This window comes from Artemia sp. Qi Xiang Cuo, chromosome 5 (assembly GCF_049724085.1).
Source record: "Artemia sp. Qi Xiang Cuo chromosome 5, ASM4972408v1, whole genome shotgun sequence".
NCBI lineage: Eukaryota > Metazoa > Arthropoda > Branchiopoda > Anostraca > Artemiidae > Artemia > Artemia sp. Qi Xiang Cuo.
Genome location: NC_142798.1, coordinates 20,086,501 through 20,113,792, shown reverse-complemented (window position 1 = coordinate 20,113,792; position 27,292 = coordinate 20,086,501). Strand labels below are relative to the sequence as shown.

The 27,292-nt window shown below is 36.2% G+C and overlaps 1 protein-coding gene across 3 annotated transcripts in view; it reads right to left on the bottom strand.

Moving 5' to 3' along the window:
• The window catches only part of MED24 (mediator complex subunit 24), a 110,234-nt gene that overhangs the window by 29,455 nt on the left and 53,487 nt on the right, over positions 1–27,292 (bottom strand). For all 3 annotated transcript variants that reach the window (XM_089089405.1, XM_089089406.1, XM_089089407.1), the window contains exons 9-13: positions 21,283–21,478; positions 17,775–17,895; positions 15,458–15,694; positions 4,186–4,340; positions 1,308–1,586 (exon numbers count right to left, since the gene is read on the bottom strand). In XM_089089405.1, the coding sequence (XP_088945531.1) occupies positions 1,308–1,586; positions 4,186–4,340; positions 15,458–15,694; positions 17,775–17,895; positions 21,283–21,478 (988 nt within the window). The remainder of the gene's footprint in view (positions 1–1,307; positions 1,587–4,185; positions 4,341–15,457; positions 15,695–17,774; positions 17,896–21,282; positions 21,479–27,292) is intronic.

The following is a 27,292-nucleotide window of genomic DNA, read 5'->3' as shown; positions in this document are numbered from 1 at the left end:
GAAGAATATGCACAGATTTTACTAACAATACAAGTTATAAATCTTTTTTGAATTTCTTTTCAAAACGATAAAATTAAAAACCAAGAACCATAATTCTTTTAAAAATAAAACCTTTGCTCTTTTTTTAACCATAGTGTTGTGTTCATTTTATCTCAAGTATTAAGTGCAGGTTATCTCTAGCACTTCTTCTTATATTGATTTATCTTGTTTTATATATTTATTCACCAACAGAGTTTGATGTCTACACGCTCCTCCAGCTCTTGTTAATTCTTCAGACTGTTTAAATCAGTTACAGCCATAAGTTGGTTATAAGACAAGTGTTTTTTTGGACGACCTTGTCTTCTCCGGCCATCTGATATCCAATCATAGGCTGTCCAAGGAAGGGGGCTTTGGTGCACACAGAGGACATGTACCAAATATATCCGCCTCTTCCTCTTTAGAATAGCAATAATAGGCTGGCCTGTTCTACCACAAATTTCAGAATCTTCGACTTTTTGTTATCTGTTCAATCGCTTGTCGTCTCTAAAAATTATAAACACGTCACGCCTTTCATGAAGATATTCACTAAAATTGATACTGCAAAAATCCATTTCATCTTGTTTCGTTTCACAGAAAATCTACCACTATGGATACGCAACTCAAAATTGATCAACAGATGCAGCATAGCACACTAGAAATCGCAGTTTCAAAACCGCGTGAAAAACATAAAAGCTAAATAGCAGGCCACCCGTGGTTTAGTGTTCCAATTTGATTTATAATTGAGCTGTCCATTTTGATTTCTCTCGTATTAGGCTACCCTTGCATGTTGTTGTTGCTGTTTTGTTAATATAAATGTCCATTTTTGTTTTGTACCTTTTCTCATCTATTTATCCTTTATATCTTTTACTTTTATTGACGGTTTCAAATAATCAAGTTAATTTATTAAATTAAATAAAGATCAATTAACCAAAGAAAAACATTTAATTCTAGTCGTTGAACAGTGAAAGCTCATATGTTCAGTTTTTTTTTTTTTTTTTTTTTTTTTTTTTTTTTTTTAACTGATTTAATCTAAAGCCATTAAAATGCTAAATTACCCACACGTTGTATTCCATGACAGTGATGAATCCTATAAAAAAAAGTTACTTTTTTATTTTCAATGGCAAAAATATGATATAGTCAGGGCTGTTCTTAGGGTTGGTGGTGCCCGGGGCATAACTAACTACACCCCCTCACGACTCAAACATAAATAAAAAAGCCCAGAAGCCCAAGCCACGGCATCTCCCAGCCATTGCGCCCCCTAAACAACCCTGGATGTAGTCAACAAATACCTTTCTTTCTTATCTGTGAGTGCAAGCTCTTCTGGAATTGGAGGGGAGCCTAGACACTCAAGTAGAATAAAAGCACGCGATCTCTGAGGTTCAGACCATGTTTGATAGCGATTTGCAAGGTAGACTGCTGCGCATACAGCTAGAGACATCATATATTTTCTAAGCATCCTTGTGTAGGCTATGGCATCATTTTCGCTGATCACATCTGTTGACCAAGCAACTAAAATTTCCTTCATTACACATACTACTTGGACGCATTGGTCAGGCCAACGAATTTGTCTAGAGAAGAAAAGAAGATCAAAATTCAAAAAAAAGTAATCTGCATCACACTATACATAATTAGCATGCGTCTTTAACGCTAGAACCAGAAAAAAACTTTTTTTTGTTTATAAATACAGGAAAAGTTTAAAAAGAGCAAATAAGAAGCCAGGGTAGCACAATTAGAAGAGTACAATAATCAGAATCTTGGGATAGTCGGTTCGAGCTCAGCATGGGCTTTCCTTTTGTTAGTAAAAAGTAAAGTATTGCGAACATAATCTTTTCTGATTAAAAATTGTAATTATGAGACAAAAAGTCGATATTGACTATTTTAAGCAGGTAGATGGATGAATAATTTGATTAAAGGGAGTGTGTGTGTGTGTGGGGGGGGGGGGGGGTATTTTCTCTAAATAATAAGGGTTTTCAAAATCATAGCGTTGGTAAGTGTATCCTGCTTTGATTAAGTGCTGGGGGGGGGGGAGGACAAGTTGAAACTTTCAGACACTTTCGCTGGAGGAGGGAACAAGGAAACTTCAAAATGTGTCTCAGGGGAGGCTCTCCAATCCTCATATACAGTTTACGCTAAGGTTCAATTTCTTTCTTATGTCTGTCGTTCGACAGACTTCAGTGCTAATTTAAATAGAAATCAGAATTCATCCTATTTGGCGAACAAAAGACACGTACACCAACACAAATAGGCTGAGCAATGATCTGTTACAAAATATTGCACTTCGTTTGCTGAGAAGACATGAATTTTACCCAAAGACCAACAAAATCACATCCGAGTCCGTTGATTTGAATTAAAATCAAGTATTTTGCGGGCATCAAGACATGGCTAATGGTCAGGTAAAGCCAGGACAGATAGTGCGAGTGATTAAGAGGCAAATCTGGGATAAGCCCTTTTTTGGATTGTATAAAAATGATGTCATTTCATTTGTTAATAGATAAGTCTATCTATTATCTGTCCATATGTCATTCCTAGGGCAGAACTAAGATAGATAGTTATACAATTAAGGGATGAAAGATTGGATTGAAATTGTTGTATGCAAAATCTGGGACTGAATTCGCTTGGACTCACAGGCGGCGAAAAAGTGAAACCAAAGCCTAACAGACTTGACCGCTTCTAGTCTAAAGGTGGAATTCTTTGTCACAGGATTGACACATGACCAACAAGTCCCCTAGACTTGCAAGCGACTTGCATTTGATTTTTTACACAAGATCTACAATGGGCATTTAGAGTTTAGTTTTTTGGGGGACTCGAAACTTAAGGATAATAAAACTACATTGCAAAAAGTTATACTTAGAGGCACATTTAAGTAATATAAAAAAAAGAAAGAAAAAAAAGCGTTTCACAATTCGTGACTTATATCAATTAAATAAATGTACTTAACCTTCCTGAAATGTTAAAAAAATAAATGTCATAAAATATTCAACCTCTCAGATATCACAGTCCCCCAATTTTCAATCTGCTATCGTACCCTCTAAATACCCACAAGACTGACAAATTCAACCCTTGCAAATATACTTGATTTTTGAAATTTATTAAGTAAATTGCATGAAGGTATACCCAAGGAGAATGTAATTCAGACAGCGGTTTCAGTGGAATGACAATGAAAGATCTTTAGTCAGATTAATTTTATTCATACTATTTTTTGTGAATGTTTTCTTTAATTTGCAGCACTGGTCCTTGTGAATTTATGTATGATTAAATTCACACATGCATCAAATGAAATAATTACAAAATTTGTTGCCAAACTAAAAAACCCAGTGTTGCAATATCACCATGCACATACAACCTCGGCGAAGGGAATTAGAACCTAGTTATTTTTATGTCATGATTTTTTGGAAGTTAATATAAGTTCTTGTAGCTGTCATATAGTTCACTGATTTTGAGCTATTTCGATGAGTCCTCCCCTCCCCCCTGAATATAACTTCTTGCGTACGCACCACCCCACGAAGCGCCTTTTTTTTAACATGGAAGCTATAAAATATGCACTACTTTAACATTCCCAAAAATAGTAGGTAAAGGGTATCAAATCGACGGAATGAACAGGCAATTTCAATCAATTACCATAACCTATTTATCAGCTTGGAGACGTATGATCGAGACATGTAATCTGACTAATCTTGTTCCATGGAATATTAAACATTATATTGTTTTGAAAACGCAGCCCGTCCCCTTCCCTGAAAAAAACAAACAATAACAACAACAGTTTTTGTGTTTTACCAAAAGACACCATTCAGCCTATGACTGATACATTAAAAATAAGTTCAATTGCTTACATTATCATCGAAGAAATCATCTTATGGCTTCTCTAAGTAGTTTAAAATAAATTCGAACAAAACACATGTACTGCATAATTCACTTTGAAAACGATACCTAGGTAGTGGTCAGACCACGCAGTTGGAGAGATGGGGCAGTTAGGATTTGCTGAATTATCTAATTTAGCTGAATTAATCACTTTAGCCGAATCTTTCTTGTTGGTAGGGTAATCAAAACCCTTTATATCGGCTTGATCGCAAGAAAAAAATTATTCCACCCTTTTCCCTCTTTTATCCTTCTTTAACAAAAAAAAAAGAAACATTCAAAATATTTAGTTTAGATCCAATTATTACTTACGCAGTACGAGGGTCAACATCATTGCCTAAATATTGAGTCAATACTTGATCCAAGTAGCTGCCAATAGAATCTTCATCAGAAGGGGATCTACTAACTAAATGTTCCTGGGCCCAGTCACAGAAAAACGAATTTATACATTCGCCTTGAAGCACAAGCTGAAATAATTTTTAAATAAATACAGGTCAAAATATATCCTTTATTAAATATTTGGCAATTTTCAATATTAATCAAGGTTCTCTCATGAGCTAAACCTGTCTTGAACAATTGAATTTCACATCAATCAAAGTTAAAAAAAAAGGAAAAAAAATCTTAATGTGTGTGAATATTCAGTTTACTTCTGTCTCAGGTATAAGCTGAGAAAATTCGCCTCCCCGGCTGGCCAAATTGTACTTCAATAGACAAAAGCTTCCCGTTTACACACTTGTAAAAATATGCTATTTGTATTCCTGATTTTAGAGCTTTAATTACTTAAAATTCAAATGATGCTAAAAACATCCGAGACTCCTTGATCAGCGGTCACAAGGGTGGATATACCACATATTAGGCAATAGTTCTTAAGAGATGGCACTAGGCTACTTCATAATGTAAGAAAAGGATGATGACTTTATATTTATCAAAGTATAATCACCCACGGAACAAGTACTGACAAAACCTATCCTCTCCACACAAAAAAAGTGACCCTTTGTATACCTATGCGAACCTGGCAACTAAAAACCGTAGTTACACAATTCATCCCGGTCACTCGTCACTTGAACCACGCTCAAGCATAATTATTGGCCGGAGCAAAGTACTATGGCTCGGAGCGATTAAGTAGTACAACATTTTGCGTCTAGAGGCGCTGAGGTACGCGGGGTCACTTTTGGAGAGTTTTGTCAGTACTTGTTCCGTAGGTGATTATACTCTGATATTTATCCACGAGACAAATGGTAGTAGCGTCAAAGTTGTCTTGATCCTTGTGACGTTTAGCACTCAGCGGCGTCAATTAATGGCATATTAGGGGGTGGGGATAAAGATTGTTTTTAAAATCTAGGAAGGGAAGCATTGTCGTTTTTTTAAAATGAAAATGCAAAAAAAATATTTTCAATGACAATTGTTTACGATATTTTACCCAGCTCAAACTCTATATGCAAGGTCTTATACAAAAGGTACACAAAAGAGTCTTTTTTTAGAGATATCAATTAAAAAAAACTTTTTCCACAAAATAATCTTTTCAAAGAAAAGTAAAGAACTCCATTAAACCAAAAATGAGCAGAAATAAAATAAAATATTCTACCAAGCGTGAAACTACCACAAATCAGCATCGATAAATAAATGAAACCCAAAACGAACAGAAATTACAATAAATAATCGAGTCAAACTCAAAACGAGCAGAAATTACAATAAGTTGGGCGCAAAACACCTATGCCTTCCCAAGACCAGGGAGGTGGGAAAAGGTGGGCGTGAGAGGGGGGTTAGTTGCCCTTAAATCCCTTTCGACTATTAAAAACGGTACTAGCCCTTGGAATTTCAAATCGAATGAGCCTTTTTTCAAGTTTCTACGACAAAGATTTCAATAGAAACCTTATATGCCCCCAGGGCGTAACTTATAACCCTTGACGTGAAGACTGTGGGGGGAGTGTCCTGCTCAAAGGTAAATTTCCTGAACTTTGATCTGAGTGGAACAAAATGGCTATCTCAAAATCTTTATTGGATTTGTTTGGGAAAATGGTGGGTGTGAGAGGGGGGAAAGTCGCTCTCCAATCACTTTCAACTATTAAAAACGGAGCTTGTCCTTTCAATTTCCCATTGAATGAGCCCTTTTGAAGTTTCTACGGTTTCAATAAAAACCTTATACGCCCCCAGGGCATAATTTATAACAAACGAAACTCAGAGAGGAGAGAAAGTAACAAAATGAAAAATAAAATCAAAAATAATTTATAACCCTTGCCCAGAGGGCTGTGGGGGAGTTGTCATCCTCAAAAACCTAATTTCCAGAACTTAAAACTACGTTGAATAAAATGGCTATCTCAAAGTTTTGATTAGATGTGTTTGGGGAAAAGGGGGGTGTGAGAGGCGGGTTAGTTGCCCTCTAATCACTTTTGACTATTTAAAAGGACACTAACCCTTTGAATTTTCAATCGAACGAGCCTTTTTTGAAGTTTCTACGACAACGCCTTATATAAAAAACCTTAGATGCCTCCAGGGCATAACTTACAACCCTTGCCCTAAGGGTTGTGGGGGACTGTCCTCAAAAACATAATTTCTATCTGGAAATCAACTACGTTGAACAAAATGGCTGTCTCAAAATTTTGATTGGATGTGTTTCGGGAAATGGTTGGCGTGGAAGGGGTGTTAGTTGCCTTCCAATCACTTTTGAATATTAAAAAGGTCACAAGCCACTCCAATTACCAATTGAATGAGCGCTTTTCGAAGTTTCTACGACAACTTCATCGATACGAAGTGCCCGAATTTAAAGGAAAAAATTAATAAATTATACATTGTGCCAACATCGTTCTTATAAGTCCCAAGGGCATAACTTAAAACCCTTGCCCTGAGGGCTGTGGGGGATTTCCTCCTCTTTACTTAGTCCCCGTTTCTTGTCTCGTTCCGGAGGGTCCCCGTTCTTTACTAAGGCTGCGCGATCGAGCTGCCTATGATTTATACAGCAACTTTCTATATAAACCTTATATGCCCCTTGGGCATACTTACAACCCTAGTACTGAGGGCTCTGAGGGGGTTAACATCCTATAAGACCTAATTTCCAGAACGTTCAACTACGTTGAACAAAATGGATATATCAAAATTTTGATTGGATTTGTTTTGGAAAATGGTGGGCGTGAGACGGGTGTTAGTCACTATCCAATCATTTGCAGCTATTAAAAAAGGCACTAGCCCTTTCAATTTCCAATTGAATGAGCCCTTTTGAAGTTTCTACGACAACGATTTCAATAAAAACTTTATATGCCCCAGGGCATAACTTACAACCCTTGCACTGAGGGCTCTGAGGGGGTTATAATCCTAAAAGACAAGATTTCCAGAACTTTCAACTACGTTGAACAAAATAGATATCTCAAAATTTTGATTGGATGTGTTTGGGAAAATAGTGGGCATGAGAGGGGCATTAGTTGCTATCCAATCACTTTCAACTATTAAAAAAGGCACTAGCCCTTTGAATTTCCAATTGAATGAGCCCTTTTGAAGTTTCTACGACAACGCTTTCATTAAAAACCTTATATGCCCCCAGGGAATAACTTACAACCCTTGCCCTGAGGGCTGTGGGGGGGGGTGTCATTCTTAAAGACCTAATTTCTAAAACTTTCAACTACGTTGAATAAAAGGGCTATCTAAAAATTTTGATTGGATGTGTTTGGGGGAATGATGGGCGTGGGGGCGGGGGGCTAGTTGCCCTCCAATCAATTTCAACTATTAAAAATGGTATTAGCCATTTGAATTTCCAATCAAATGAGCCCCTTTTGAAGTTTCTACGACAACGAATTCAATAAAAACCTTGTATGCCCCCAAGCCATAACTTAAAACCCGTGCCCTGAGGGTTGTGGGGGAGTGTCCTTCTCAAAAACATATTTTCTATCTGGAAATCAACTACGCTGAACAAAATGGTTATCTCAAAAGTTTTTTTGGATGTGTTTGGGGGAATGATGGGCGTAGTTGATTTCCAGATATAAAATATATTTTTGAGGAGGACACTCCCCCCCAACCCTCAGGGCAAGGGTTTTAAGTTATGCCCTGGGTGCATGTAATGTTTTTATAGAAGGCGTTATTGTAGAAACTTAAAAACAGGCTCATTCGATTGGAAATTCAAAGGGCTAGTGCCCTTTTACTGGTCGAAAGTGATTGGAGGGCAAGTGAATGATGGGCGTGGGCGGGGGGGGGGGGCTAGTTGCCCTCCAATCACTTTCGACCATTTGAAAGGGCACTAGCCCTTTGAATTTCCAATCGAATGAGCCTGTTTTGAAGTTACGACAACGCCTTCTTTAAAAACCTTATATGCACCCAGGGCATAACTTATAATCCTTGCCCTGTGGTTTGTGGGGTAGTGTCCTCCTCAAAAATATATTTTATATCTTTAAATATAATACGCAGAACAAAATGGGTATCTCAAAGTTTTGATTGAATGTATTTGAAGGAACAAGTGACGTGGGGGGGCTAGTTACACTCCAATAACTTTTGACTATCACAAAATGTACTAGTCCATTGAATTTCCAATCAATTGAGCCTTTTTTGAAGTTTTTAAGACAACGCCTTCAATAAAAACCTTATACGCCTCCAGGGCATAACTTAAAACCCTTGCCCTGAGGGTTGTGGGGGAGTGTCCTCCTCAAAATATATTTAATATCCGGAAATTAACTGTGCTGAACAAAATGGCTATCTCAAAATTTTTTACTGGATGTGTTTGGGGGAATGGTGGGCGTGGGGGGGGGCTAGTTGCCCTCCAATCACTTTCGACTATTAAAAAGGGCATTAGCCCTTTGAATTTCCAATCGAATGAGGCTGTTTTGACGTTTCTACGACAACACCTTCTATAAAAACCTTATATGCCCCCAGGGCATAACTTAAAACCCTTGCCCTGAGGGTTTTGGTGGAGTATCCTCCTAAAAAGCATATTTTCTATCTGGATATCAAAAACTCTGAACAAATTTGCTAACTAAAAGTTTTGTTTGTATTTGTTTGGTGGAATGTTGGGCGTGGGGGGGGGTAGTTGCCCTCCAATCACTTTCGACTATTAAAAATGGCACTAGCCCTTTGAATTTACAATCGAATGAGCCTGTTTTGAGGTTTTTAAGACAACGCCTTCTAAAAAACCTTATATGCCCCCAGGGCATAACTTAAAACCCTTGCCCTGAGGGCTCTGGGGGAGTGTCCTCCTCAAAAACATATTTTCTATTTGGAAACCAACCACGCTGAACAAAATGGCTATCTCAAAATTTTGATTGGATATGTTTGGGGGAATGATGGGTATGGGTAGGGAGTTGTCCTTCGTATCGAAGGACAACTCCTTCGATACGAAGTGCCCGGGTATGGATATTTTTTTTTTTTTTTTTTTTTTACTGAGTAAATACCAAATCGAAAGATTCTATCCGGTTGGATCCAGCCCTTGGTTCAATTTTATTATTTAATAGCATGTAATAAAGAGTAAACTGTAAAAAATAAAGAATATTATTTTACCAGACCCCTTTTTACCATAATCAGAGGCAACGCTATAGCATTGCCTTTAGCAAAGGCCGTAAGGCCTCAAGGTTTCATTATTATTATTATTTTTTTTTTGTTCCAAGAGGCACTTCATATGGAAAGGGTGGCCGTATAAACTTCGGATCAGGCTCATTCGATAGGAAGTCACCAAGTTCTAGTTCCTTTTTAAGAGCTAAAAGGGATCGAAGGGCAATTAGCCCCCATCCACGCCTTCTTTTCCCCAAGTGCATCCGAATGAAATTTTGAGACAGCCATTTTGTTCAAAATAGTCCTAAGATCATATAATAATGCCTCCGGGGTTGACACAACCCCTCTCCCCATAGGTACTAACATAAATGAACAAATAAGTCTTAAAACAAGTAAAACTTAAATTGAATATGCAAGTCAAACTTAAAACGAACAAAAATCTTTAACTATTAAAGAATAAATTAAACCCAAAACGAACAGAAATTAAATAAACCATCAATTCAATTCATTTATTTAGTACTAAAAAACTCAAATACAACAACATAGAACAAAAAATGAAAGAGTAAAAAAAAACAAAAAAACAAATACATCAGATATTGCAGCCCAAAAAGCTGAGCTTGTAGGGGGCCCAATCAATACGGCAACAATAACAAATACGAAAAAAAACACAAAAAAACACCTAATATAAAATAAAGCTATACATCAATACATAGCAAAAAGTCGCAAAAATACAGAAATCTCACTACAGTCTAAGAAGCCCAAAAGCAGAACTAAACAATATCAGAAAAGACCTCTCATACGAAATATCGCATGGAAGAGAATTCCATAGCTTAGTAGCTAGATAAACTGGGAAACATGGGCGTAGGGAAGGGGGGCATGGGGGCAGCTGCCCCCCTCCCTGAACTTCAAATTTACAATAGATATTAACGAGAACTTTTCGTATGTTGGAATTTTTTGTTGGATGTTACCTGGTAGATGGTTAAAAAAGCTGGAAACAAAAAAAAATTTCCCAATATCGTTTGCGATATCAACATTTACGTTTCAATCTTCAATATTGACTTTCGGTCCAATATATAAATAGGAGACTGGCCCACGATCGGCTGATTTTGACTTGTTTAATTTTCTATGAGTTGATTCAAGCGATAAGAAGTTGCTGAGCATGCCAAAGCAAAAGTAACTCATTCAATACCATCCTTGAAAAAGACAATTAGAAATACTCCGCCATTTTTCCACCTCGTCAGTTAGCGTAAAGTCTCTTGCTCCAGTCTCATTCGAAAAGTGTACTTTAAGTTCTTCAGTTGCTACTTTTTGATAATGATAATATTGGGAACAGAATTCCCTTTCTTGCTCTTCAGCTCAATCAGAATGTAATCACCAGCCTTGACTTTCTCAGTGTCAAATTAGAAGTTGCTGGTTTGGGGCTCGTCTTTAATGTCTATGCTGGGGTCTGAAGAGTTGTTGTATACAGGATCATCTACGTCAGAATCGCCACTCTAACTGTAAATCTTGTTGCAAGAGACACGTCTTTTGCTTTTTAGTCTTTTCACTTGTCTGACTTTCTTCCGTTCCAGGACTAGGGCTTTTTGGCAGATACAGCTTTTATCCTAGCAGTAATGCATTCTTTCATGGGGGTGTCAGTGAGCACTTCTGACTTTTTCATATTTTTTTCCTGTTGTTTTTTCGTGTATAGCCTTTTGGAAAGGGGTTTGCATGGACAATCTCTTTAAAAAATCATCTGTTGACCTTTGCTTCTCATTTAGAGACAGAACCTGTGCTGCGTCCGTCTCAGGGTCTATGTTAAAGAAGGAGTCTAAATGTCGCACAGGACTTACGCTGAGCATAGAAACTTCTCTGTCAAGTGCTTCACTAGATGTGATAGGCATTCTGTCTGAGACATATGACAAGAAGAATTGATAATCCTAGAAACATCTCTAATTGTGGGGTAGACACCACTTGCTCTGATTCCACTGATTATATTCTCAAGAGTGAAAGCCTTTGGATATGCTTTCCCCAGCAGCTCAGCAATGTTATTCACTGATATAGCTTTACATTTGTGGGCAGTCATAAAACTTGCGGCTTCCTGGTTGTAGTAGTCCTTAAGGCGCCCTATGACTATCATTTCTAGAGGTTGTAGTTTGTGAGTAGTGTGGGGAAGGACAGTTAAAAGGACAACACTATTATTTTTTAGCTAGATCAAGCAATTCAATGATGTATCGGCTGATCTAGTGCTCTAATTTCAGGCAATCCATAAGGCAATCTATAAAACCACGGTACCAATCTTTACCTGTAATTCCTCCACTGTTTCCACTGCCTTTGCAGTTCCGTTATACGGTGCTTTTGTGCTCTTAATAATGGCATGAGTATATACAAATTTACACAGTTCTATGGAAATACAGTCGAAATCATTTGAGTTACCGTTTTCCAGTAGGTTTTTAGTCTTTTTTTCTTGTTCCTCTGTAAATATTTGTCATGTGTTGTAGCAGGGTGTAAAGAAATTCAGGTCCAGACTTTTTAGAGAGATATTCAGCTTCTCAACTTTTTATGTAGTCTTGCAGCGTTCCTCTAGGGACAGCCATGGCACTTCTAGAGAATCCAACTGACTTCTTGTAGAATAAGACAGAAAAAATTGCTGTTTTATTTTCTTCTGGATCACAGCCACCTTTCTTTCTTTTCTCTTCTGTTTTACTTCTAAGCAAATTTTATCTTGAATGAAATTTAACAGGAAAAAATGGAACTTCAGTTCACCTACTGTTCTGACAGGATTAAACAACGCCAGAATTAACACAGTTTTGGGTTTTAAGCTTGCCTTCAACCTTTAAATATGCTGTTTACACAGCTTTTACAAGCATAGCCCACTTTTGGACAACTTGGTACGGCATGCTGAATTTACCCCAGGTATTGTGGCCGAACATGGGAGTTCGCTATCCTGCAGGATGAAAAAATACTAACAGCAAACTGGTGAAGATAGCACGTCTCGGAAGCTGCCAAAAACAGGCAAATAATAAGAGAATTCAATGTGAGTTTACAGCGCGAGTTTTCTAGTATTCGTAATTAGGCGTAGGCTTTCAGACAAAATTGAACAAAATTCCAGAGTTAATCACCTTAAAACGTGATCCAATCCGATATTTTTGGTAAAAGTATTAATTAAGGTCAGACATTAAAACAACATACACTGCCATCTGTCAGAGCTTTTAAAATCCACCAGAAGCCCCATAGGTTCTTATATTGAAGCTGTTTGCTTTGGCTAAACGTGGGCCTGTCTCCCCTATACCAATTTTGATATTTAATTTTGCCCAACTGTAAACTTTTGAATTGAATTCTTAGAAGAAGCTTTTATCTAACCATAATGTGATTTGTATCAAATCACTTTTGTGGTTTATATGTTTTCCGGAAATTGGAAGTTGGATAGAGGGTCTCTTATATTATGCTGTATATTATACTGCAGGACAACTAGCGCATGGAAAATGCTAAAGACCGAGTTTTAGCAAAATATATAATGACTAGTTTCTAAAGACCTATATTCAAGGGACCTCGGGAAGTATTAGTAATACCCCCCTCCCCTCCTTCACAGAAGCGGCTGCCCCCCTCTAAACAAGATGCTGGATACGCCCATGCTGGGAAACGCTAGGAAAAAGAAATTCAAAACAGTAGAAAGCTTACGAAGGGAAAGGGAAAGATTCAAAAAAGGAGCTTTTTTGAAAAAAACTACACAGGCTTGAAGGAAGGGAACAATGTAAAAATTTATAAGCTAGGAGGAGACATTTCTTTTTTAACAGAGAATCAAATTTTTTAATACAAATAAACAGAGGGGTACTCTAGGGGGAAGGCTTTATTCACGGCTTTATTCACAGCTTTATTCTGGAGGCGCCTTATAGGAGTCAGAAGAGAAGAGCATGCCACACCCCAAACAAATCAACAATAAGAAAGTCGTGAATTGAAAAATGCATAAATAATACAGTGAGACCATTACCTCAGTGGGAAAGCCCAGCAAACAAAGATGCTACAGGTACTAATATAAATGAATAAATAAACCTAAAAGCAAGTAACACTTTCAAGATTTTATTTCACTGTAATTTATTTTTATTTACAATTTTGTATTAAGTACAAAAGAATGTATTTGCATTATAATTCGTTTTCAGTAAAGCGCCAATGACGCAGTAGGCTTTAGACTTTTCAGTTAGGGAAGGGAGAAGTAACTAAACTCTTGTTTGTAGTGATTTTTGTTTGTCTTAAGCTTGACTTTCATATTCAATTTAGGTTTTATTCGTTTTAAGATTTATTTATTCATTTATATTAGTACCTGTTGTATGCTTGTTTCCTATGATTATAATATTTAATTTCTGTTCATTTTAGGATTAATTTATTCTTTAATATTAAATGATTTTTGTTCGTTAAAAGCTTGCTTTGCATATTCAAATTAAGTATTACTCGTATTTATTTATTCATTTTTATTAGTACCTGTTGTGAGTTTGTTTGCTATGATTGTATATTTAATTTCTGTTCGTTTTGTGTTTCATTTATTCTTTAATAGTAGTTTCTGGTCGGTTTGAGCTTGAATTATTATAGGAAATCATTTCTGCTGGTCTTAAGTTTAATACGGCTCTTTGCTCTTCTTTGAAAAACTTCTTCGGATTTTATTTTTCTAGATTAATCTATAAAGAAATACTCGCAGTTAAATCGAGTTTTGAAGATAAGTTTAGTAAGTTCAAGGATTAAAATTAAATAGCCAGTGAAATAAAAATGTGTCATCAAGCGTGATTTAGAAGGTCTCTTTCTGAAAATTATAAGCTTCTTCAGGGCTTTTAAACCTAATTCTTGTTATGAGTTTGAAACGATTAATTATTAAGCATTAGGAACACCGCTAAAACGGAAAAAAATCCCTTGGGGGGCATTTTTCTTGCTTTTTTCTTTAAGAAAAACGTCTTTATAAACTTATAGTCTTAAGCATTTACCTTCAAAATCTTTTTGATTCCATCTACTTCTTAGACCCGGACCGTACCTGATGGTGGGAGGTCTGCAGAGGTCAGTCCTTCTCTAAAATCTCGATATTCATACTATTTTTCCTTATTTTCCTAGTCGCTTATTTTCCTAAAACTTCAATATGAACTTTCCGGTTACTTCCTTATTAGCTCAAACTTAAATTACTGCCAAGCCTAAAATATCTACCATAGACCTAAATTCTCAACCATGAAATCGAAACTTGGACTACCATGAACCAGTGATCCTGTTTTCCAACAGAAAAATAATTTTGTAACTCGTATTTGTCACATAAATTTGTGAGCATTTTTTTTCTATCATTACCGAATGTCCAATTCGGTAGTTTCCAGTTTTATCAGTTCCCAAAGTTCCCAGTTTTATCAGTTCATGTACTGCCGATGACAGTTAATTGTGCAACATCAAAATTCCCCCCTCTTTTATAATCTCCCTTGCAGAAGTAAAACAACATAAACGAGTTATTGGGCACAACAAACACTATTATACAAGATTTGATAGCGCAGCTGTAAGAACACTTGCCGGTGGCCGTGGTAACTAAAGTCCAAATTTTAGATAAGACAAATTAATGTCTTAAAGAAGACTAGATTTCTTCGAGCCTTAGAGAAGATTAAAAATAAAAGACTTGAAGACTAAAAAAAAACAAAAAAAAACAACAAAAAAAAAACAGAAAAAATCATTTTTTAAATGGACTGAAAGTAGAAAATATGTTTCTCTCCCTCATGAATCTACAAATATAAGTAAAAAAGAGGGCCACAAAATAGATTGGGCTTTCATAGCTTGATCTTTTGAATGCGTGTTCCTCAGCTCAACAACTTTTTTCATGTATTTATAACTTAATACTATTTGGTATCTATGTTATGTCAATGCCAATTCGTTTCCACCCCCCGTTTTCACGTATATTTATGGATTCTCGAAAGGAAAATCCACTTTTTTGTCCATCTTCAAAACGAGTTTAATTTTTTTTTATTATATATTTATTATTAAATATCATTCTAGTGTATAATTATTTAAATATGAAATAGCTCATCAATCAAACGAGAAAACATATACATAAGCAGCATAAAAAACAAATAAATAGTAGAGTGGCATGATTTTATACAACATGAAAGAATAAATTACTCACATGCATTCCATAGTTCTGCATAATGTAACAAAGCATAAGAAATGATATATCGAAAAGATTCGCCCTAGCTAAGCCAGATCTTGAAGCTTCGGGCCCAGGAAGACAGGCCATTTCATTGAGTCTAATGAAACGGGTTGTGAATTGTGGAAGACGACCGCCAGCGGCGACAGCTGTACATACTATCTCCAATGTGTTGTAGGAAGGCAACATTTTTGTCAAGACATCCAGAATCACTTCCTTCAAACGGAAAGAGAAGGTTTATAGTAAAAAAAAAAAAAAAAAGAATTGGAGTAAAAATTAAAATTCCCGGAAAAAGTCCAAAATTTTGATTTTTTCTCTTTTCAATTTTATGATTTTTCTCTTTTGTTTAGTTTCATAACAAACAAATTTATTTCTCCACGTCCAGACCAGACGTTAAGACAAGAAAGTCTTGGAAAGTAATGAGCTACGCCAAGCTTGTCACTGACCGGAGAAAAAAAAGCACTACACAGATTGGGAAATCACTAGACCAACCGTGGAAAAATCACTCCTGAACACAAAACAATTTTTTTTTTTTCAAAAGCAGAGACCTACTAAAGGTAAATTGAATTGTGACTTTTCGTCGAAATAAAAAAAATTCTTTCCAGTTTCATATACTGAAATATTTTTTTTTTTAATGCTTTCAAATGTAACCTTCTCGACTTTTAACCTAAAAGCGGCATGTAAAGACAATAATGTCAAGCAATTTTCTATTTAGAAATCGAAAATGGATGTTGCACCGAATTAGCTATGAATCACTACAGAAATAACTAGGAGAAAAAGAATCACTAAAACGAGGGATGAATGACTAGAAATGGCATCCATAGGCCTTCTAAGTTTTCAGTTTATCACAAAGATGTAATGTTTCGCAGCAGCGACTCATAAAACTGTTTCATTTCAGAATATATATTCATTATGGCTTGTCTTAGGAGGTCAAAACAAACATGAATTAACTCAGAGCCTAATTTTGGCCTGGAAAGGTTTCTTCTACACCTAACCTATTTCTTTGGCCTATAAAATTGCGAAAAAGACTGGTCTATTTCTCACCTGTCTTAATTCTAGTAGCAAAATGAAACACCATTTCTTCAATTTTGTGGTAACTTTTCTTCATTTAAAAAAAGGAAAGAACAAGGCAGTGGACTTTACAGTCACTATCAGAGGCACTGATACCCGTTCTTTGGCCCTTCTACCCGACACTGATACCCGACAGTGCAATAGGGGTAGAAGGGCTAGAAAAATATTAGCGACAGAAAAAACTGTTTTATTTCAGAAAATACATTCATTTTAACTTGGTTTTACGTAATAAGTAGTAGCAGCATAGTTTAAGTTGACTGTACAGTTAATATCACCATAGGAAGCTTCATTTCAGGGAGTTATCTACATTTTTACTAGTCTCAATGCATGCTTCAATTTATTTTGTCTTTCGCTAAAAAGAGCCATTTGAGAAAAAAAAAACAAGAAACAGAAACATATAGAAACATCGTGTTAATAGAAAAACATTACTGAAATACCATTGAAAATGAAAGCCTACCAAAAAAAATTGGTTCAAATGAGTTGAAGCAGAAAGGAACAACTAAAATGGACAAAGCAGAATTAAAGATAAACTTAAGAGAGAATAAGAAACATAGAAAACACACCTTCCAGCATTCCGAGAATGAAAATATAAACAAAATTTAACAATGCAGAAAGTTTTAGCGAGTGGCTTAAATTTTTATTTACAAAGAGCGAAAAAAGTGAGAATCATTCTCCTAGTGAGTATGCATCTATTGGCATTTTTGCATAGGTGTAATTATCTAGAAATTACTGGCATTATTTTGCCCAGCCCCTAATTTGTGGCGAAAAAATTTCCATTTCTTCACCTCAAAGCACCCTAAATATAATTATAGATAGTACGCATCAAAAATCAGGGCTACAATTCACCAAGATTTAAGGTGGGGTACAATTTTTTTCCATTTTTTAAAATGAAGATATAATAAAAGGTATTTTTCAAAATTTAGGGCAAGGAGGGCAATTGTGCTTTTTTCGTTTTTTCTCAAAGGAAATACAAAAAAGGCATATTTCAAAATACAGGCGGGGCAATGAGATCTAGAGGACAATGCCCCCTACGATCTCCCCCATCCCCCAATCGGCGTCCCTGATCCGAACGAAGCCATATTCTTAAAGAGTTTTCTTGTTTAAATCTTCGAAGAAAAAACTATTCATGAGAAAAGCTTAAAACCATATATTCCATGTCAGGGAGCATTAGAAATACACACGGAACACCCTTCAATTTTAGGCAAAATGATAGGTAAATTTATACCTGTTTTTTGGTTTCTTCATCAAGCGATCGAAGCAAAGAGTCGGCAAACCCCATAGATAGCAAAACATGGGTGATATTCTCTCTATTGGAAGGTCTAACAACACCAGAGCTGAGCCCATTCCTGCAAAAAGAAAGAAAAACAGCATCAACTAACTGGTTTGCAATCGGAAAAAAAGAAAGCAGAAAAGGTTAAGAGGAGAAGGGAACGAGAAAGAGAAAGAAAGACGAAACGATTACAAGCAAAAGAGCAAAAGATTGTTAACGTCTGAGCTAACCTTGCCTAGCCTTTGCCACACCTTGCAACCTAACCTTGTAAAGGCATGTCACCTTCACAATTTGTTTTACAGCTAATTACTCTTCATAAATAACCGCTCTTCAGAATCATGTCACTTACTTTACAAAGAACGTCAAACCATTCTTAAGGGCGGGACAGACATATCATTTTTCAAGATAAAAACAGTTTTATTTGATGAATCCAGGAGGGTGTTAATCCAACACTTGACATACATTTTTTCCTAGATAAACGCACGTTTTGTTCGCTTTCATACTAACTTACTTCATTTTTGGAATATCACTCGGCAAAATAATATATACTTAATAATCAATCTGTAGAAATACTTGCTGCACAGGTATAATATCATCCAATCTCATTTAACAAAAATTATTGACGTAACAATTGCAGTGGCACCAATTCACAAAAGTGTAGAGGGGGAGGGGCAAGGACATTTTTCAAAATGTAGGGGGAAGGCAGTTTTTTTAATGCCAAGAAATATATTTTTCAAAATCTAGGGGGTGCAATTGTCCTTCTTTTCTTTGCCACCCCCTACCCCTTGGATTGGCACCCCCAAATCATTCTTTCATTTGACCGTTCGAGTTTTTTGTAATTGTATAACATCTTTTACGAAAACAATGAATTTCTTGCCAAAGGTAACTTATCACTCGTATCGGTACGCTCTTCATCATATCGAAAGAAAACACTACTACCTGTTGAAATCTTCTAAAATGGGCAAATGGAAAAATGGCCCAAACAGGTTAAAGCCATACTAGAAAAAGCTGGCTTCTCATAGGCGTGGAATAATGGCCAGGGTCATCTTGGTCACAACATGGTTTTCAGCACTTGGCGATGCTCTTCTATCAACAAGAGTAGGAAATCCTGCACAGCCAATCTCAAGCCTATTACCTCCGACTCATTATATATTCATGCCTACAAATATTATGCTACTACGGGGAAGTAGCCCATAGTAGATAAATTAGCTACGAAAAGGTTTTTCAGCCCGAAGACGCCCATCAAAACATACCAAGCGCCGAAGAATTGTCCATTAATCAGAATCCCGTGCGAATACTGTGTCGTTTACTAGGCTATAATTTCCTCAAGGGGCGCCACTCCTCAAGTGGGAATAGGGTTGACCGCAAGGTCCCCAGTCTTGGAGGTACCCCGAAAGGGTCGAGGCAACCCTTTGCAGAAGCCGTTGTCCATAGATCTGGATCTTACGCCCTGCCGCAGTTGTCCTCCTATAGAGGATCCTCCCGCGATGGTGTTCTGCATCACCATGCAATTTAACCCATTACTGGGAGAAGGTTTGTAACTCATGGAACTTGTGGACAAACCAGTGGGCCCTTTTGAGTGTAAATTTGAGGGGCCTTCTTCCTCCTCCGCCTGTATTCATGACCCCTGGTGAGGGTACCCCAGTTTCTATTATGGACCCCCAGGAACAAGGTCCCCCTTGGTCCGTGCCCCCTATGGAGGTACCCTATATATCTGTAGGGCGTTCCCCTATGGCCACCTGGGGACACACCGAGTGGCCTGGGGGAGGCCAGGAGCATAAGTTAAGACAATAAAGCCAAAACAATAAAATGAAAGCAGATTTCCAAAATGATGATAGAAATTATAGTACTTAGGCTACATGTTATAGGAACCACACTACAGAACTGAAGTTAGTCATAGTAAAATATACCAAAAAATGATGAAAATATAATACTTTAATAACAAAATTATGGAAAATACAACACAGAATTATGAAAAGCAGACTGACTAGAATGCATCATATTAAATACTTAACCTAATCATCTCTATAGATTAAATATTTAAATAAAATATACTGACATAGATACCATTATCTCACTCAGGCTTAGCTGATTTTCTCCAAGTGGGACACGGCTTATTGTCAATAAAATAAAAAACAATTTTTTTTCAACTGAAATCAAGGAGTGACATTAAAGCTTAAAACGAACAGAAATTGTTACGTTTATGAGGGGTTGCCTCCTCCTCAATATGTCGCACTTTACGCTAAAGTTTTTTTTAGCTTTTAAAAAGCTTATTGTTCTAATTAAACAGCATTTGTGTTTCAGGAGTCATTCTTTAAGTAGTTGGAGCAAAAAGTCAAAATATCAGCGTAAAGAGCAAGGTATTGAGGAGAGGTAGTCCCCTCTTATATACGGAATAATTTCTATTCATTTTAAATTTAAATGTTGGTCCTCCTTTTCCTCCTTTTCTTTGTCACCCCTTACCCTTAGATTGACACCCCCAAATCATTCTTTCATTTGACCGTTCGAGTTTTTTTTTTTAATTGTGTAAAATTTTTTATGAAAACAAAGAATTTCTTGCCAAAGGTAACTTATCACTCGTATTGGTACGCTCTTAATCATATCAAAAGAAAACACTACGTCTTTCCAGCCATTTAAAAAAGTCCCAGAAGGGCGTCTAGACCGTCTAGTAATCCTAATTCAAACATAGCCTTCAGTTCTAGCGACAATATTATTTCCAAAGCAAGAGTAGTTCGATTGGGTTAAGAGTTCTGAGGGACGGTTTTTTACCTTTAAGTCTTATTATTTTTTACCTTTAAGTCTTTGGATATCATCTTCGACACGTTGAAAAAAAATATTATAAAGTCACACTATTTAAAGATAGAAATGTAACCAAAATTGTGATAGGTTAAGAAGTGTTCCCTTCTGAAACTGTATTTGCAAGTAAGCACTTTAGAATCCCCTATGGTGATTTAGCTCAGATAATAAAAGTTATAATAATGCCCCTAGAATTTAATTTATTAACAGAGGGGTAAAAAGAAAGATGCTTCATAAATGATAATAACATAATTAATCATAAGGAATTCTATGTAAAAGGAATAAAACCTCATGCCGGAAAAAAAATTGGGAAGCATAAAACAGCTAATAAGAAAAAAACTGATTTTGGTAGAATGGTTGAAAAAAGTCAAACTCAAAATCTGTTTTCTAATTTTTGAATACAAACACCAAATAACAAAAATACAAAGAACGCTAACTTATTCTTACAACACAGCAAAAATAAAGATAAAAATTGTTTTTAAATTTTTAAAACAACAGAAAAACAACTCAGAGCCCAAAATTCTTGATATATATTTATCGTCATGCACGATTACTGGAATCGTTACAAATGTTCTTAGAAAGAAACCATGGGGGGGGGGGGACAAAGCGAAGAGAAAAAAACCCAACTCGTGCATCTGTTTCAAGAGACTAAAATTACAAAACTCACTTTTTGTTGATTAAAAGTTGAATTAGATCATCCGAAAGAAGGCCAGTCTTTTTGCCTATCTCAGACATGAGCAACTCTAAAGTATTACATTGCCATTTAGTGTCACAGACTGTTATCAATTGAATAGCTTGATGCAATAAATGTTCAATGGCTTCAACCAGGTCATTTGATGTGGCTTGATAATCAGACCCTTCACCTGAAAATATTCGGGAGATGTATAAATCTGAAGGGCACTAACACGTTTAGCAAAGGTTATATAGAGTAAAATGTGGAGGGGCTTACGAGCCTGCTAATCAATGTCAAACAAATAACCCTAGCCTGGGATGATCCACGAAATTCTTTTGCTAATATACAAGGGTAATTCTCTGGTCTGAAATTAACCATTCGACGCTATGCAATAGGTACTAGAAACCCTCTTACCAAGCGAGTCTTTATACAGACAGTAAGCTTCCAGGCCAACTGTCTTTGCGTAGGCCCGGGCCTACTGCCTGGGTCTACTAGCGGCAGTACTTCATTCCTGTTGTCCGACACACGCCGGTTGCCTGTATACAGTATTTCACTCAATACAACAATTTTAATATGATTTTATATTTACTCACCATTTAGTAAGTAAATATTTATATTTACTTAATTTATATTTAAGTGAATATTGATCTTTACTTATATTTATTTATTTACTATTTGTTGTATTTACTAAAATTAACAAATATGAAGCTTCATTAATGATAATCTTTTATAAGGATGGAGAATCCAAAAATTGAATTAATTTCCAAGAAAGTGTATTTGATTGTGTCAGGGACTCCCCAAACTCAATAGCTGAATTTTGAAGCTGGTGTCTGGCAACAGTGACATTAATTACATTTTTGAATTATAAGATTTAGTTTGAAAATGATTGCAAGGTGTCAGTTTATACACGAAAAACAATAAAACCTAGTAAAAAAAAAAAAAAAAAAAAAAACTTCGCGCGTAGTTTCATTTAATTTTTTTTCATTTTCTTAGCAATTATACCTATTCTGTTACTATGCAAAGTTTACTACTGAAAAGACGGCACTAGATAGCAGATTTGCGTAGATTAGCCTAATTAAAAAAACTTTTTCAACAAAATAAGTTTTTTTTTTAAAAAGTAAAGGATTCCATTAAACCAAAATGAACAAATTGAATCAAATAATCTACCAAGAATACAAATACCACAAATCAGTATCCATAAATAAATGAAACGACAAAGCTTTCAATAAAAACCTTATATGCCACCAAGACATAACTTATAACCATTGCCCTGAAGACTGTAAGAGTAGCGTCCTGCTCAAAGATATAATTTCCAGAACTTTCAACTGCTTATAACAAAATTGCTGTCTCAAAATTTTGATTGGATGTGTTTGGGGACATGGTGGGCACAGGAGGGGTGTTAGTTGTCTTCCAATCACTTTCGACTATTAAAGAGGGTACTAGCCATTTCCATTTCCAATCAAATGAGCCCTTTTAGAAGTTTCTACGACAACACTTCTTATAAAAACCTTATATGCCCCCAGGGCATAACTTACAACCCTTGCCCTAAGGGCTGTGGGGGGAGGGGGTGTCATTCATAAAAACATAATTTCCAGAACTTTCAACTATGACTAACAAAATGACTATCACAAAATTTTGATTGGATGTGTTTGGGGAAAAGGTGGGCGTGAGATGGTGTTTAGTTGCCCTCCAATCACTTTCGACTATTAAAAAAGGCACTAGCACTTTGAATTTCCAATCGAATAAGCCCTTCTTGAAGTTTCTGCGATAAAGCTTTCTATAAGAACCTTATATATCCCCAGGGCATAACTTACAATCCTTGCCCTGAGGGCTGTGGGGGAGTGTCCTCCTCAAAAACATAATTTCTATGTGGAAATCAACTACGTTGAACAAAATGGCTATCTCAAAGTTTTTATTGGATGTGTTTGGTGAAATGGTGGACATGGAAGGGGTGTTAGTTGCCTTCAAATCATTTTTGAATTAAAAAGGGCACTTGCAATTCCAATTTCCAATCGAATGAGCTCTTTTCGAAGTATCTACGACAACTCCTTCAATACGAAGTGCCCTGGTCTAAAGGAAAAAAAATAATACATTGTGCCAACATCGTTCTTTACTTAGGCAGCACTATTGCGCTGCCTATGATTTCGATAGCTAAACTTCATCTTTAACGACATATTTAAAAACTCTACTCTCAGAAGTCACTGCTTCAAATTATGGCTTGTTTGATCAGAATGCTCTTTCGAATTAAATTGTAAGTGGATGGTTTCTCTCTTCTTGCTAGGACTCAAAAGGCTTCTTATGCTATAATCACTATATCACTTGGTTTATATAGATTTTATCCGATTAATATCTTTTAAAAACTTGCATATCAGCTCAAGTCCATCAGCAGTCACTGTCCAAGCCTGCTCCTCTTAGTATGTCACTATGTTTAATTCTTTTTTCTCGGAGACACTGTCTAATATCCCTCCTCCTACCTTCTGTTCGCAAACATTCAAATAACAGATGTTCTACCGTTTCCTCATTTCCACAAAATGCACATCTCGGATCTTCATTATAAAACCGGGCTCAATAAGTCTGAGTTCCTGTATGATCTGACCTTAATCTAAATATCACTCTGGCCTCGGATTTACTTAGCGCTTCATATATTTTCCTTTCAAATCACCTTTCCTTCTTCTGTTTAATCAATATATTTGTTGAGAACGCACGGCTGTCCTCAAACGTCTTATTCTCAGTTTTTTTTTATCACTTCTTCAATTAATTATCCTGGGAATATTACTTTCACAAGTTTGCTCGTCTTCTATGGATGTTTGTTTTGCTGCAGTGTCAGCCACGTCATTTCTACTAATGTTCGAATGTCCCGGTACCCAGTCCAATGCGATGGTTACTCTTTTTTCTAATAGTTTCTGTATTTCCTCATGACAAAAAATCGCTTTGGGAGCTGCTTTTTTTTGTAGATAGATATTCTTGATTGCCTCCAAACCACTTTTTGAATCTGAAGAAATTCTATATTTTTCACCTGTCAATGCAGGATCTATCAGGTATTTCACTGCTTTGGCTATCACCACTATTTCTGCTTGAAATACTATAGTTATATCACTTAATTTGATCAAGTGAGTTATATTATTGGAGAGAATTACTCAAGCAGCCCCCACTTTTTGGATGGATCTGTGAATATATCGACAATGTCAAGATAATACATTTATTTTATCATAGAATGCTTTTATGTGCGCACAACTTGTTTTCAGACTAAATGCCAATTTTAAATGATTAAATACGAGTGCAGCGTTGCATTCAAGCTGAGCGTTCAAATTATTATTAAATTATATTTTAAATTAAATTATTATTAAGTCTCAGTTTTTAAAGATAGAAATGTAAGCAAAATTGTGAAAATGACAATGTAAGCAAAATTGCATACAAGCTGAGCGTTTAAGTTATAGTTAAATTATATTTTAAATTAATTTAGTATTAAGTCCCACTTTTTAAAGATAGAAATGTAAGCAAAATTGTGATAGATTGAACAGTTTTTGCACTGTAAACTGGGTAATGTCACTGACATTTTATAAGCAGAAAAAAAGAAAAATTGGTCAGAGTTCCCCGGTATTAGAAACAGGCGAGCTCTGGGTGTGGAAAATAAATAAATGAGTTTTCTCTAAAAATAAATGGACAGAAGATGACCAAATTCAAGCTATTTAAGACAAAAATACAGTAACACATTCTGCTAAGAAAATTAACCTAGAACCACTTACAATCAGAACCATCTATCGTTGAACTAAAAATGTGCAAATCCATCATTATGCTAAAATAATATAACAGCTATACGCATAGAGTATGAGAAACTGATAGGAGGAAACTCGAGTTCACCCCTCCCACACCTCCGAAAATATCCCCTAGCGTTACTAAGTAAAATCATAAGGGTAACTTAAAAACATAAATACAAATATTAGGCTAGGTCTATTTGTTTATTCATCGACTAGCAGAAGAGGCAAAACAAATTATTTGTGGACATTGAAAAAAAAAATCTAGTTAGCGATTTTCAGGCAAACTTGACACTACCTTTTTCTAGAAGGCAAACTAGAAACAAAATAATCTCCCTACTTTCAGCAAGGTTCAAGTAGATTCAAAGAAACTTAGACTTAAAATCGATATCCAAGTTTTAATGACTTAAATTGAAATAAAAATTGAAACTGAAAATAGAAATAAAGTAAGGTAAAATTGAAATTAAAAGTGAATTAAAAGTAAACTTGCTTTGAATTTGTAAAGTTCTGCTGGGCAGTACTGCACATTGAGTGATAGGTTACTCGCAAACCAAATATTAACAATAGAATACCACATTACATATATAATGAATTGCGCACAGCCCAAGCAGAGCCATGGGATCCAAGCCCAATACCCCTTAGTCTTAATTCCCTAAAATCTGAATTTTATATTTCATAGGAGGGGATAAAGAATGAAGCTTAGAACGGATTGAGTTGGAGGAGGAGCGTCCGCAGTTCTGTTGCCCTCAGACGGCTTAGTTCTGCACTGAGCTATTACTTGTGGTAGTAGTAGTAGCAGTATTTTCTTCGAATCTTACGTATAACCAGGGGTGTTTAACCATTAAATGATTCCAGATTCTAACGCAATAATTAATCTGTTCAATTAAAAAAACAACAGCACTCTAAGATCGAGTCTCGATAGCAGGAAACTCGAATCTATCATCTGATTAGGAGTAGCGTATAGCTCATGAATTTAGTGTATAGCAAAAAAGGGATTTCATCCAACTTTACTCTTTTGACATTTACTCACAGCACAAGAAAACAATGAAAACTCACTTATCTTATTTAGAAAACTCCCGATTCAGAGAGGTAAAAAAAAAAAACATATCTTGTACTGTATTTACTTAAATACTTGATGATAACACTGTTAATTACAACTGTTTTCATATTACATTATAATCGACACAGCATTCACACGAGATTCTGATTAATGGATAATTCTTCTGAGCTTGGTCTGTTTTGGTGGGCGTTTTCACGATGAAAAACCTCTTCCAAGCTAATTTATTTATAATGGGTTGCATCCCCGTAGTAGTATAATATTTGTAGGCATGAATATACGAGGGCAATTCAGAAACTAACCTCCGGTTGATTGAAAAAAATACACCAAGTTAAGTAAAAATATTTTAATATATACATCTTACAACTACATCTTTGCACTATTTTTCGACATAGTCTCCATAACAATTGAGGCACTTATTGTATCTCTTCACAAGCTTTGAAATTGCTTCTGCATAAAAATCACCTGCTTGTGCCTTGAGCCAGCCTGTGACCGCATCTTTGAGTTCTTCGTCGTCATCAAACCGCTGGGACCCGAGCCATTTCTTCATATGCATGAAGAGGTGAGAATCGCTTGGCACCAGATCTGGGCTGTAAGGTGGATGGTTGAAAACGTCCCACTTGAAGGACTCAAGAAGGGCTGTTTTTCTGCGAGCAGAGTGAGGACGGGCGTTATCATGGAAAAAAACGATACCAGAAGTCAGCATACCACGGCGTTTGTTCTGTATAGCCCGTCGTAATGTTTTTAGTGTTTCACAGTACACGTCTTGACTCAATGAGTCGTCCCACGTTCCATGAATTCAACCAACAACACCACCTTTGGCATCCCAAAACACCGTTGCCATCTAGTTTTCCTGTGCAGAAAAATCTTGCCGGTTTTATTTGGGTTTGGTAGGTGAATCTGAATGTGCCCACATCTTTGACTGTTCTTTTGTCTCAGGGTTCACGTAGCTTAATCGCAGGTTTCGTCACCGGTCACGATTCTAGTTATAACCAATAGGCGTCGGTCCTAAATCGATCCTCATTAACGTGGTATTCACGAAATGTCTAATAGCAGAGGCCTATTGCTTATGTTAGTTATTGAAGACTGGCAGGATCGGTACAGAATTTTGGGCATCCATCAGAGTGCACATGAACGTTACGGTAAACCCACATCTTGCTAGTCACTAGTCTTGTACATAAAGCTGAAGTCT